At 35.2% G+C, this 13,480-nt stretch overlaps 1 protein-coding gene across 1 annotated transcript in view; it reads right to left on the bottom strand.

The window, feature by feature from the left end:
* The window catches only part of LOC309485764 (alanine aminotransferase 2-like), a 30,075-nt gene extending 16,595 nt beyond the window's left edge, over positions 1 to 13,480 (bottom strand). The window contains exons 1-2 of the mRNA XM_082152790.1: positions 13,356 to 13,480; positions 10,144 to 10,323 (exon numbers count right to left, since the gene is read on the bottom strand). Coding sequence (XP_082008916.1) covers positions 10,144 to 10,281 — 138 coding nt within the window. The 5' untranslated portion in view covers positions 10,282 to 10,323; positions 13,356 to 13,480. The remainder of the gene's footprint in view (positions 1 to 10,143; positions 10,324 to 13,355) is intronic.

The raw sequence follows: 13,480 nt of genomic DNA, 5'->3' as shown, positions 1-13,480 counted from the left end.
GTCAATTTAATATCTTATAAACACAACGTACACTACATTTCTGGATGTCTAAGTGATGTCCGCAGAATAACATAGGTTTTGTAGGTAATTGGAGAAGATTTTGGGGCAGACTTGATCCTTTAAAAATAGAAGGTCTCCATCCTGGGGTGATGCATCACTTTTTTTCTAGAAATCTGGTACATAGTCTTGGTATTAATACTTCACTAACTGGGGTCCAGGTCAGGAAGCATTATAGTGTAAATGATACATTAGTGCAAATGTAACATTAGTGTAAATAATTTTTTTAGACATTTGTACAGGCCTCTGTATACAGGCCACCAGGGCACCACACAGACTTCAGATCAAAGAATAAAATAATTTTCTAGTTAGTACTGGCTGCAGATAAAGTCTTAATTGCTGGTGATTTTAACATCCATGTAGATAATAAAAAAGATGCATTGGGATTGGAATTTACATTCTAAATTCGATTGGACTAAGACCGTGGGCCCTATCTTGCACCCAGCGCAATTGACTTTGTACACCGACGCATGTATCATTCCTATTTTGCACCCGCGCACAGCAGACTTTTCCCTCCACAGACGCACGTCGGTAAGCTAGGAAATGCATTTGCGCTCCCGGGGGCGGTTCAGCGCAAAGAGGAGGCGTGTTCCGGCGCAAACGTTCCCTGATGCTATTTTGCAGGTTTAGAAAACAATTCCGCCACAGACCAGGAAAAACCTAGTCTAAAGTCTATGCATGTTGCGCATGTTATTCATATGCTATTTTAAGGGCGCATGCTTGGCCATAATCAATGTAGCGTGTGCACAACGCGCATGCACTTTGCTTATCTCATCTACACACAGACACAGCAGTTCTCAATTTTAGAAAACCATACATTATAACAAGGAAAAATATTAACACACGAGGGAAAACATTGTTGTGTCCATGAAGATGTGAAAAAAATGTAAATATAAATCTAGCTTACACATTTCATTTACCCAAATTTTTATACGCCTGTTTAACCGAAGCTAATTTGGGTGGGTTTCTCCCATCTCCAATGTCACTTCTCTGTGTTTTACGGCCCTGACGAGAACGTCGGTCTCCTCGCATTAAACTTTCGTTTACAAAGACGTGAAACCCACCGAGTGGTCAGGGGTGTTCACTGATATGCTCACACAAAAATCGCTGCAAAAGATGCTTTCCAACAGGTTTTATCGTAGTTTTTCATCCAATACAAGTCAATGGAGATGGACAAAAACTACGATAAAACCTGTTGGAAAGCATCTTTTGCAGCGATTTTTGTGTGAGCATATCAGTGAACACCCCTGACCACTTGGTGAGTTTCACGTCTTTGTAAACGAAAGTTTAATGCGTTTTAGGAAGGATTATTTGTACCTATGCAACCATTGTGGAGGTGGGGGGGTGCTACCACAGAAACCGAAAATTCTCGGGCCAGCAGCATTTGTCCAAATTTCAATCTTAACCATTGTATTTCATCAGAAACGATCTGAAAACAGGGCTTTAAGTGTAAAATACCGAACTTGTCCTTTAAGCTTTTTGCAATTATTTAAAATGCATCTGATCAGTCTGCACAATAATCTAGAAACAACGTGAATCAACACCACAACAATTAAAGCAGCGAACTTCGCGAAACACAGCATACTCAATTTAACCAAGGCTCCAAAATCAGCTCCTTGTTACAAATATGGCAGAACTGTCACTACTACCACTAAAGATTGCTTTGTTAACAATCTTCCTGAATCGTCTCTACTCCTCAACATATAAGATAACTTAGAACTCGATATTGCAACAGAAACTATGGAGAGCTCTCTCTTTTCTAACACTTTAGACACAGTAGCTAAATTAACAAGAAAAAAAACATCAACAGTTTCAGACATAAAAAACTGAAACTATTTTCATAATATAATGATGAAAACGCATTAATAATGCTGCCCAGCAGCACAGCAGTAGTGACTTTGTTGAATTGCTTTACTTACAAAATTGACACTATCAGAGAGATAATTATAACCATGCTACTATCTGCTATCGCATCAGACAGTGCAATAGACCCCCTAAGAAACAATTATATTTATCTATAGAATAATAATAATTGCCTAAACTTATAAAATCATCTAAATAAATAACCAGTGTTGGGAGTAACGCGTTACAAAAGTAATGCATTACAGAAACGTATTACTTTTTGCTGTAACGCAGTAGTGTAAGGCATTACTAATAAATTTTCAGTAATATTTTACTCGGTACATGTTCAGTAATGCTTGCGTTAAAAAACACTTTTAGCCCAAAATTTAATTGTTCAAAAAAAAAAAAAAAAAAACGACAAAAAACAGCAAGACAAAAAAAGAAAAACAGCAAGTAAGTTATTATCTGTTCGTGGTCAGGCGTATCATGTGCACTTTGTTCATGACAGTTTTGTGTTGTGAACCTCTTGAATTCAAAGAGAATAAAATAATGGCAACAATAAGAAAAGAACAAATGTGCATCTTGTTGTCACATGCCTGTCCTGTCTTGTGCTGCACATGGGTGTTTTGTTATTTTGGGCCATGTGCTCCTGTCTATTGTCTAGCCTCTCCCATCTTGTTATCTCATTATTGGTTTCATTTGTCCCACCTGTTCCTTCATTATCCTGCCTGATTTGTTCCCTTTTATAAGCTCCTTTGTGTTTGCAGTCTTTGTCGGATCGTTGTCTGGTTTATGTCTCCTGCTTCATGTGTAACCCTGGTATGTGTGGTTTCTAAAGTTGTTGTTTTGTTGAGTTCTTGTTTTCCTGAGTTCTTGTTTTCCCCCTTGTGGGTTTTTGGTTTCTATTTCAGTTTGTTAATAAATTCTTTTTCTGCAATTGAGTCCGTCCCTTAGTTTTCTTTAGTTTTCATGACACTTGTCATGGCATTAGAGTTCACATACAGTTCTGTTGTGTCTAATATGAATAGACCCAAGCTATTCCCAGATATTGCCAGATAATCACATTACTTCTACATACTTTTAACAGACTTTGATCGTTTGTGATTCTGTCTGTCATCCTTTCTTGTATTGTCTTGAGCCTTCACTTTGCCAATTATATGCTTTATTGTTAGTAGCCTGGATAGCCCACAGTCATTATGCTACATCTTATTGCCTTTTAATGAAGTTCCTAAACGCAAGTTAGGGAGGAGTGAGCCCATCTAATCTTTCAATCAACAGCCTGAGTATATAAGCAGCCGCTTACCTCTCTCTAGCATCAGCTGTTCCAGTATCCCTCCACCTCCCCAAACTCCACCTTCATCTCAGGTACCTTGCCCTTCAATTATCATATCTTACATTTAGCCACTGGGGGGGTTTATCAGAGCTCGAGTTGAAGCTGCTTCATCGAGCCCCTCTTCAGTGGACAGCAAGCCAAATAAGTTTAACCTAATATTTTAAAGATTTTATGGGCAAGCAAACTCGTTAACTGGATGTAAAATGCTCTGTAGTACATTTTGTCATTTTAGAATTATTAGTTATTTTGGTGAAAGTAACTCAAAAGTAATGCATTACAATTCTGAGACAGTAATATTGTAAGGTAAAGAATTACTTTTAAATAACAGTGACAATTAGTCTATAACATAGTACAGTTTGTAACTTGCACACCACTGTAAACAACATGCATGTTAGACCCAATACCTACCAAGCAAATGAAAGAGATGCTTCTGAAAGTCGTAGATCTGATTTTTTATATCATTAATTTATAATTATCATAAGGATATGTCCCAAAATGTTTCAAGCTGGCTGTTATTAAGCCTCTCATTAAAACCATAACTTAATCCTAGAGAATTAGTCAACGACAGACCAATATCGAATCTCCCTTTTATGTCAAAAATATGATGCCAAATATATAAAAATATTATGTCAATATTCTGAAGGATATAAATCCACAATCTGACTTGTGATGCAGCATAGCATCATAATCAAACCATGTTCGTTCATTTGGCCAGAGGAGGAATGGTCCCCCGACTGAGCCTGGTTTCTCCAAGTTTTTTTTTTTTCTCCATCTCTGTCACCTGATGGAGTTTGGATTCCTTGAAACTGTCACCTTTGGCTCACTTTGTTAGGGACACTTAATATTCAGCAATATTATTGACTTGACTGCACTGACACTATTGGATGAAAAGTAAACAAACTAAATAGTGTTAAATGATGACACTGTTTTCCGCAGAGCTGCTTTATAGCTGTATTAAAATCATTTCATAATTGATTAACTTTTTAAAGTTCTCCAAACTGGCACAATCTGACATATTGACTATCGTAACAGACAAAACGATTGTGTCGTCTGAACCAGGCAAAAAGCGATACAAAACAACACGTTGTTCCAAGAACAGTAAACAAAGCAGCATAATGATATTCCATTGTTTTTGTTTCTTGTTCTAAACTTTACAAGCAATGACATATCCGCTACTTTTCTTCTAATATCATTCCGCGCGAATGCCCTCTAAATGGCACGACCTCAGTGCTACCCTTATGAAAAAGAAGTTTATTCAAGTGTTCTATTAGTATACTTTTAAACTAAGAATAAGAAAGTATACTTTCAGTCTACTTTTTATATACTTCTCAGAAATATACTTCAAATTGCACTTACTGTAAGTATACTTGACTTATACTGACAGAAAAGTCTAAGTATATTTGGCCTATACTTGTTGATCGAGATATACTTAAAAGTATAATTAAGTATTTTAAGTATTCTTGGCTTGTACTTGTGTTTACTATTTTGATTGAGTAGCTTATTAAATACTTTTTTAAAAACATAATATTACACACTGTCTTATAAACTAACATGTTCAGCTTTATATAGTAACAAACTTTCGGGTGGAATAGCTTAGTAAATAAAATAAGCATGGAAAATAAGTTTATTCAAGTGTTCTATTAGTATACTACTTTTCAACTAAAAAGAAGAAAGCATACTTTCAGTCTACATTTTATATACTTCTCAAAAATATACTTAATTACACTTAAGTGTACTTGACTTATACTGAGAGAAAAGTCCAAGTATATTTGGCCTATACTTGTACTCAATCTTTTGATCGAGATATACTTAAAATTTGAATTATTCAAAGTATACTTGGCTTGTAGTTGTGTTAACTCTTTTGATCGAGTAGCCTATTAAATATACTTTTTTTTACATCGTTTTTCATATACAGTCTTATGAAACTTTGTTTGAAAATATTGATTAAAATATTGATATAAAACATATGTTTCTAATTCTGCGTATCTGAATTTTTGTGTAGGCTAGTCCACTGGTAGTGTACATATTTACTTTAATTTAACTTTTCCCCACCATTGAATTAATTTTCCAGCTATCCATGTTTTCACTGTTATACGGTAGGGGGCGCTATGACACATCTTCTAGTACAGAATCTCTGGTTCAAAACACAGGAGAAGAAGAAGCTGAAACAAGTGATAGAAGATTGCTCACTCAAATGTAAAATAATGTAATATCAAACATTAAACAGCTTGTAAATCAAAACTGCTTAATGTTTCCAAATGAAATGAAGCGTAGGCCTAACCCATGAAGAGAAAACGACTGTGAAGCTTTGGGGGTGTTGGACTCGATCTACTCCACCTGTGTTTTGATCATCGTTCTGGATCTGATCAAGGCGTAGTCTTTGACAAAAATTTGATTTTCTCAACTATTTTGTTTAAAATGTTGCCTTTATGAAACTTACTGACATTCAAGTGTTGATAAAAAAGGATGCATGAAGCTAATAAAATGTTTTTAAAATTAAAGTAGAGTTAAAGGTATTTTTCAAGTATAAAAAAATTAAATTTGAACATAGTAGCATAGGCCTACTGCAACTGCAAAAATTTTATATAAATAGTAAACTATAAGTATAATGTTAAGTTCACTTAAAGAAAACTTGTAGAATAAAACTACTAAACTAGTAGTTTACTGGGAGTACATTAAAAGAAAACTTGTAGAATAAAACTACTAAACTAGTAGTTTACTGAGAGTACACTAAAAGAGTAAAAATAATATATAAATGGTAAACTATAAGTATAATGTTAAGTTCACTTAAAGAAAACTTGTATAAAACTACTAAACTAGTTTACTGAGAGTATACTTCAAAGTTGCTACAAGTATTAAAATAGTAAACTACTAGTATACTCATAATTTCACTTGCAGTACAAATGAGAAACATAATTATGAACTAGTTGTGCACTTAAAGTTTACTACTGTTACACTTATAGTACACTTAAACACATACAGTACTTCAAGTGGGCCAATTTAGTCCCAAGCGGTATTAAAATAGTACACTTACAAGTTTACTACTAGTACATATTGACATTAGTACTTACTACATAAAGTATACTTAAATATACTTGAACATTAAGTATACTTCATAAAATGAACTTGAAGTATACTTTTTTTCGTAAGGGTACCTTCTGTCATCTTGTAGAGTAAAGAAAAGCAATTGTACTGCGCATGCGTCAAACTCGTCCATCCGCGCTCATTCGCGGTTGAGAATACTTTGAAAGCTGTGCAGACATGCCTGTGCACGAGACGGAGCGGAACACGGGAAATGTATACCCTAGCCTTTACGCTGTCTCTTTCTAATTTAATAGACTGCTGGCAAACTGGGCTTTCAATACAACATATTAATATCTGTGCTACCTGACTTGAGAACACTGTTGTCTTCCCTTTTTCCAAATGGGTAGGAAAACTTTGACAGCCATAATGCACTGGGCAGTGGTGTAGTCTTTAAAAAAATTACTATTACCCAGGCGTACCCCCCAAATACTTTAACCATAAAATTTGATGTGTATCAAGGCATTATGGTTGTTCCATATCTTTCATAAAATATATTATTAAAATATTAACTTAATATTAAGCACAGATAAGTTTTTAAAAAATATATATAATATGTAAGAAGCAGGAGGAGTCATACATAGAACATGTGCTTGCAGCAGATAAGAGATTGTCATTTGTGAGAAACTGTCTGACAGCAGACAGCCAACAAACAAAGATAAACTACCATTTGCTTTCTAGAACACTGCAGGAATATCACACAAATGTCTAGCTTTCTAAGCAATGTAATATATAACGTAAACAAATAGTAGGTATGCTGCCATAAGCAATGAGATCAAATATATAACATAAACATAAAAACATATAGTAGGTATGCTGCCATTACCATTTTAAATCATCATGAACTCAATTTATGTGTATAAATAATGAGATAATGCAACAGTGCCTGGACTCATTATGTTGTTATTAGGTTCAGTTGTGTGTCATTAGCTTGTTAAGCCCTGACTATAAGCCCTGTGTTTTCAATCTTTCTTTATGATGTCTTCTGCCTGTTTCCTGGATTTCCCTGTTTGACTGTGTTTTCTGCCTGGTTGTTTATTTGGAATATCTGCCCTGTGTTTTGACCATTTGCCTGTTTTTGGATTACGATTCTAGACTACCCTATAAAGCTGCATGTGGATCCTCAACGTGTCAGAGCAGTTTGTGACACTTCTAGTGCTTCTGCATTTGTATGCAGGGCCTAAAATTAACAAATTGCCAAATTCGAGTAAAAATCGACGTTGGCGAGTATATTAACTGGTATCACTCGCCAGTTGGCCGGTCTCTTGAACAAACGTAAACGAGGCTCGGGACAGTTTACGTGCAAGCTCTGCATCTTCACAAAAGTTTAAGCCTTGGCAGTTTAAATATTACTTTGGTATTTTTTTCAAAATAATAAAACGTAGTCAATAAAATCCTTAATTTCTGTATTTATCATGTTATAAATAAAAATTTGATCTCGAAGCACTTGGTATAACCTATCATTTACAGCAATAAACACAAATTACTTCTTTTTGTAATTTTTATGACTACTTTGACTCTCTTAATCGCATAATTAGATTATGTGACTTTAGGCGGGGTTTCTCAGGCGGGGTCACATATTCTTCTTGTTATTTCCCTATAGCGGCTAATAAATCAGAAGTCTCGAACATTCACAAGAAACACCTTACTTGCACGCTGAAAAATAAGGTGGATTGCTAGACCAATCACAAGAGACTGGGCCATCTGGCCAATCAGAGCAGAGTAGGCTCTTGGAAAGGAGGGTTTAAGAGCAGGGGTTTTCAACCAATGCGCCCCCCCAACATTTATCTAATTTCACTCACAAACCCCACCCCCCAACCAATGCGAACATCATTGATATATTACTTGATGCATTCGAACATCATTGCAATATTACTTAATATGCTGCATATAGTATGCAAAAACCGTGTCAAAACCAGACGTAACCATTGTCGAGTCGCACCTTGCCGCAACAGCTTGAGGATGTCTACACTGGACGCAAAGTAGCATTGCAAATCCATTTGTTCTTCATGTAAAAAAGTAGCGCAGGCGCTTTGGAGTATGTCAGAAACAGAACGAGGCATCAGTTTATTGTGTGTTGCATCACGACACTTGTGTGCAGTGACAAATTGGGTAATTATGAGTTAAATTAAGTGTTAAATGTCCAGATATTAAATAAAAAAATTAATGATGTTCAGTTATTCACTTGATAGGCTATTAATATTATTATTTATTACTTAAAGGGGTCATATAATGCCATTTTCACAAGATGTAAAATAAGTCTCTGATGTCCCCAGAGTGTGTATGTGAAGTTTTAGCTCAAAATACCCCACAGATAATTTTTTATAACATGTTAAAATTGTCACTTTTTGTGGGTGAGAAAAAATTCACAGTTTTTGTGTGAGTCCCTTAAATGCAAATGAGCTGCTACTCCTGGCACAGAGGGTGGAGCTTCAAGAGTGTGTGTATTAGCAGCTCCGATTACCTCACATAGACATGCACTGAAAATTTCAAAAACTTTTAGCCTTTTATATTCAAACCAGAGTTGGACAAAGATGGAGAGACTCAAGAAGAAGTGACAACATGTAGAATGCAACAGGATAATTCTGAATGGTTAGTTGATGATTTTATGTAGCTGATAAATCTTCTAGTCATTGATTAGCATATTCTGTCATGATAATCTATAAATCACGTTCCCGGAGTTGGGTTTTATGTAAATTTTAGGGTTAGTGATGTCACTAACCCGTGAAGAAGCACATTGTAGTACCTTCCAACCGTTTGTTGTAGTCCTTTAAAAAGTGATTTCTGTAAAATAAAAGATCTCCCTTTGCTTTGAAAATTGAGCGTCATAACTTTGCAGATGTTGTTTATGCTCAAACAGCAACATACACACTAACTAAAGTTAAATAGTGACCACCCCTTTAACAGTTAATCAAGTGTAAGAAATTACGTTCAATTGGTTTTATTATAAACTAATGTGTTTTCGTACGCATTATATAGTAAGCTATGTGTATTTTAAATTAATATCATTCATATACTTAAGATAATCTTTAACTGACTGTTTGGGGAGACCCGATTTCGAGGAAGGGACCGATTTGTCATAACACCGGTGTAGACAGGGTATTAGTTAATGTTTCACTTTAACTAATAGTGGTGGTGGCGCAATGGGCGCAGTGGTGGTGGTGGTGGCGCAATGGATAAGACACATGCCTTTGGTGTGAGAGACCCGGGTTCGAATCCACTGTGAGACACCAATGTGTCCCTGAGCAAGACACTTAACCCCTAGTTGCTCCAGAGGCGTGCGACCTCTGACATATATAGCAATTGTAAGTTGCTTTGTATAAAAGCGTCAGCTAAATGAATAAATGTAAATGTCAATGTAATAGGTATTAGAAACATAAAAAGTAACAGTTTTATTTAGTGACTACAAATCTTTATTTCTCAATAGTCATTAGCAGGAAATGTATTTATTTATTTAATATGCTCATTCAGGCTGCATTTTATTCTTTCAGGATGTTCTCGGATTCAGACATGCTTACTGTTAACAATAATCCAAAATTGGTTTAAATAATCGAACTATTATTTTTGTTATGATAACTAAACCTGCAACAATGAGGTCAGCTACTGAGTGAATCGCTTGTAGCCTATATGCCATCATGGCATTTTCATACCATTTGAAAAATAAAGGTATTTAGACGGCGCGTCCACTTTTAAAAGCGACTTTAAAATATACAATTTCGATCTGATTGCATTGCATGGCTGTTTGTGACCGTAAGAAAAGAACATAGGCTCTTTGTTTGAACATCCTATACAATTTCATTAATTTTATGAGTAGATGAACTGACACTCACCATCTTGAGTTCTCTTTCGATCTGAGCTGCTCTCTGTACAATGGGACCCCGAACAGCGTATTCCACGCGTTTAATGTTCGGGTTCATCGTGTCCATCGTCAGCACCCTCTCACGGTGCTCACAGCCGTTTTCAGTCATAGTATCTCCGTGTCTTCCGCTTCAGACACTTTCTGGTGTGACCTGCAGATAACAGAACATACGTGCAATACTCAAATAAGACGGCAATAATCAGGGACGTCATGAACAATAAAAAAAAAAAGAAAAAAGAAAAAGTTTTGACCACGAGACATATGTTTCTGAGACTTAGACAGAAAATGTAATTTTTTAAAATATTTAAACCACTTCTATTATTAATTGCTTTCAGGATGTGAAGATTTTTTCATCCAGTAGGCTATAACAAAAAGTGTTTTTAAAAAACATTGCCTATCCTAGCTGTAAAGGTGTTGTATGTAGTTTTTTGGACTGTACTAAAGCATAAAATGGGCTACCATAATATGTTTGCAGATATTTAGGAAAAATGCTATATAACAAATTATACCCGACTGAAAAGCCTCACCATTCATTGTTGAGAAGTGGCTGAGTGACTCATTAATTGTGACTGTTTAGTGTAGCTTTGACAAAACTGTTCAACAAACTGTTGCTCTACTCTACTGTTTTAGCTACAGGAACACAAACAAACTAGGGTGAATTCAGGTTATTTGGGACAGTTTTTGCGATTGAGACTGGTAAAAGTGGGCCAATCAACCTGAATTAACTTTCTTTTCTTTTTTTACTAAAATGACTAAAAAGAGTTGTGGAAATCACAGCCATTTTGTTAACTGTTTTGTGTAAAAATCAGCCAGATCATCATACTCTCACAAAACAGGTAAGTGGTTCAGAACTGGTTGTAGACAGCCAGATCAATCCTAAATGCAAATACTAAAATCCAGCTAACTATATTGTTAATGGTTAGGACAGCACAGTAAATATGCTAATCCACTCCTGTAGAAAATAACTGGTAGAAGCTAGCCAAATTAGCAGATGTCAACATGGCCAGGCTGAACCTGAACATGATTTGAATGTGTTTTGTGCCGTGAATTATAGGACGAGATTAATATTATTTTATTTTTTACATTTACAGTTCGTTGCATGATTTTCTCTATAGAGTGCATATTTTCAAAACTCTTCACATTGTTACCACAAAACCTAGCTATATTAAGTTCCTGCAAGTGAAGGACTTGCATGTGATTTTCTTGTAAGAAAGTAAGACAAATTGGCTATTCCAGAATTTATAGCAGTACAATTTGAAAGCACTACCATCAGAAAATGCAAATAAACTGATAAATCTAAGTTAGAAAGGTTGAGTTAGAATGGTTTGCAAGAAAACAAGTATAAACAAAACAAGGCTTTAAAAGTGGACTTGTGAGTATGTGTTATGCTGTTCAGCATTATAAAATCTAATGTCAATAGGCCACTGCAATAGACCCACAGCCATTTGTTAGCAACAGCCTTTTTTTCAATACACGTAAAAGCTTTAAATGACCAGAGTAGGGTTGTATTTTATGTTGTATAATGAAATGTGAAAATATCTTGAACTTATCAGAACTTTATTTCAGACTTTTAACCAAAAACCCATATTTTTTTGTGAAGCATTGTTTTCAAATTTAATGTCTGTGACTGTACTGATGACATATTGTCAGAGTGTTAATATAACCATGACTCATATTGCTGGTATACTTCGAAAACATGTACAGGGAAATAGAGGGGGGGGGGGGGGGGGGGGGGGATTTCAGTGGTGTTTCTCATTAGATTCTGTAAAATCTTTGTTGCTATAACCTTTAACTGTTGAGGTTGTGTTCTCTTAGAGTAAGAATTCTCTGCCATTCAATCCATGACACGCTATAAACATGCAATAATTAAATTCTCTTTTCCAAGCCATTTCTGCTTAATAACTTTTAAACAGTTGGAGTAAAAATGACTTTAATGGATGTATATGAAGTCAGTTCCCCTCAAGTTGACACAGGAACCACATCATCACATGAACTATTTGGATGTTCCACTAACGTCTAGCAAACAATAATGTTACAATATATACAGGACATTGTATCAAAATATTAATTATTTTTACAAAATAAGAGGGATCATACAAAATGCATGTTATTTTTTTGTTTATTGAATAAGATATTTTACATAAAAGATGTTCATATATAGTCAACAACACAAAATAAAAGTTGAATTTATAAAAATGACCCCGTTTAAAACTGTACAATTGATTTTTTAATATTGTGTGCCGTTTCCTGGATGATCCACGGCTGTTTTTTTGTTTGTTTGTTTTTTGATGGTTGTACATGAGTCCCTTGTTTGTCTTGTTTGTTCCAACGTTCTTCAGAAAAATCCTCCAGGTCCTGTGAATTCTTTGGTTTTCCAGCATTCAATATTTGAACCCTTTCCAGCAGTGACTGTATGATTTTGAGATCATTTCACACCGAGGACAATTGAGGGACTCATTCACAACTATTACAAAAGGTTCAAACATAAACTGATGCTCCAGAAGGAAACACAATGCATTAAGAGCCGGGGAGAACAGGATATAGATGAGTCGATTTTTCTTCAAGATAATATTTAGTACTGCCCTTCCGGAGATACAGAAGATACTGGCTTGTTTCCCAGCAGACAAAATAAGTACATTTACCCTAATCTTCAAATTCAAAAAGTTTTCACCCCCTTGATTTCCAGCCTAAGAAAATGTACATCTTCAACCTTTTTTCAAATATTTGTGATAGATTTTGTGAGCATATTGCGTAGTTGTGTTTGGAGTCAATTGTTTTATTTGTGATAACGCAGTGAATCATGCCAATTATGTGTATATAATTTTTGGCCAGGCTGTCAAACAAGAGAGAAACCAACGAAATATTAATAACTGAGTCAATGTAGGCTTTTAAGACATTTGTTTTTTCATAGTAAAATAAAACCTGTTTCTGTAGTTTGCCTTTTTTGCCAAATAATTTTATCAGATAAATACCTTAACCAAGTTTAGTGTTCTGTTCTTCCCTCACATTTAAAATATTTAATATATATAATTGGTTGGTTTAACTGAACTTGTATAGGGTCATTAAAAACAAACATATCCCCCACATCACTTTTGGCCACTTCTGTATAATGACATTAGCCTTGAAAACTGAGGTGCAAACAATTCATGGTTGAAGCACATATAAAAAAAAATTGCACAATACCTTATTTGATACCCTTTGCTTCTTAATCTCTGTCTTCCAGTTATTTAATCCACTCTTGTTCCCTCTCTTCTTGTGTAAAGTTTGAATGACAGCTCCACAATGTGAAGACCTTGCGTTCATATATG

Source organism: Leuciscus leuciscus (genome assembly GCF_965113295.1).
Source record: "Leuciscus leuciscus genome assembly, chromosome: 21".
Lineage (NCBI taxonomy): Eukaryota > Metazoa > Chordata > Actinopteri > Cypriniformes > Leuciscidae > Leuciscus > Leuciscus leuciscus.
Note: the sequence above shows the minus strand (reverse complement) of the source record. Positions and strands in the feature narration are given on the sequence as shown.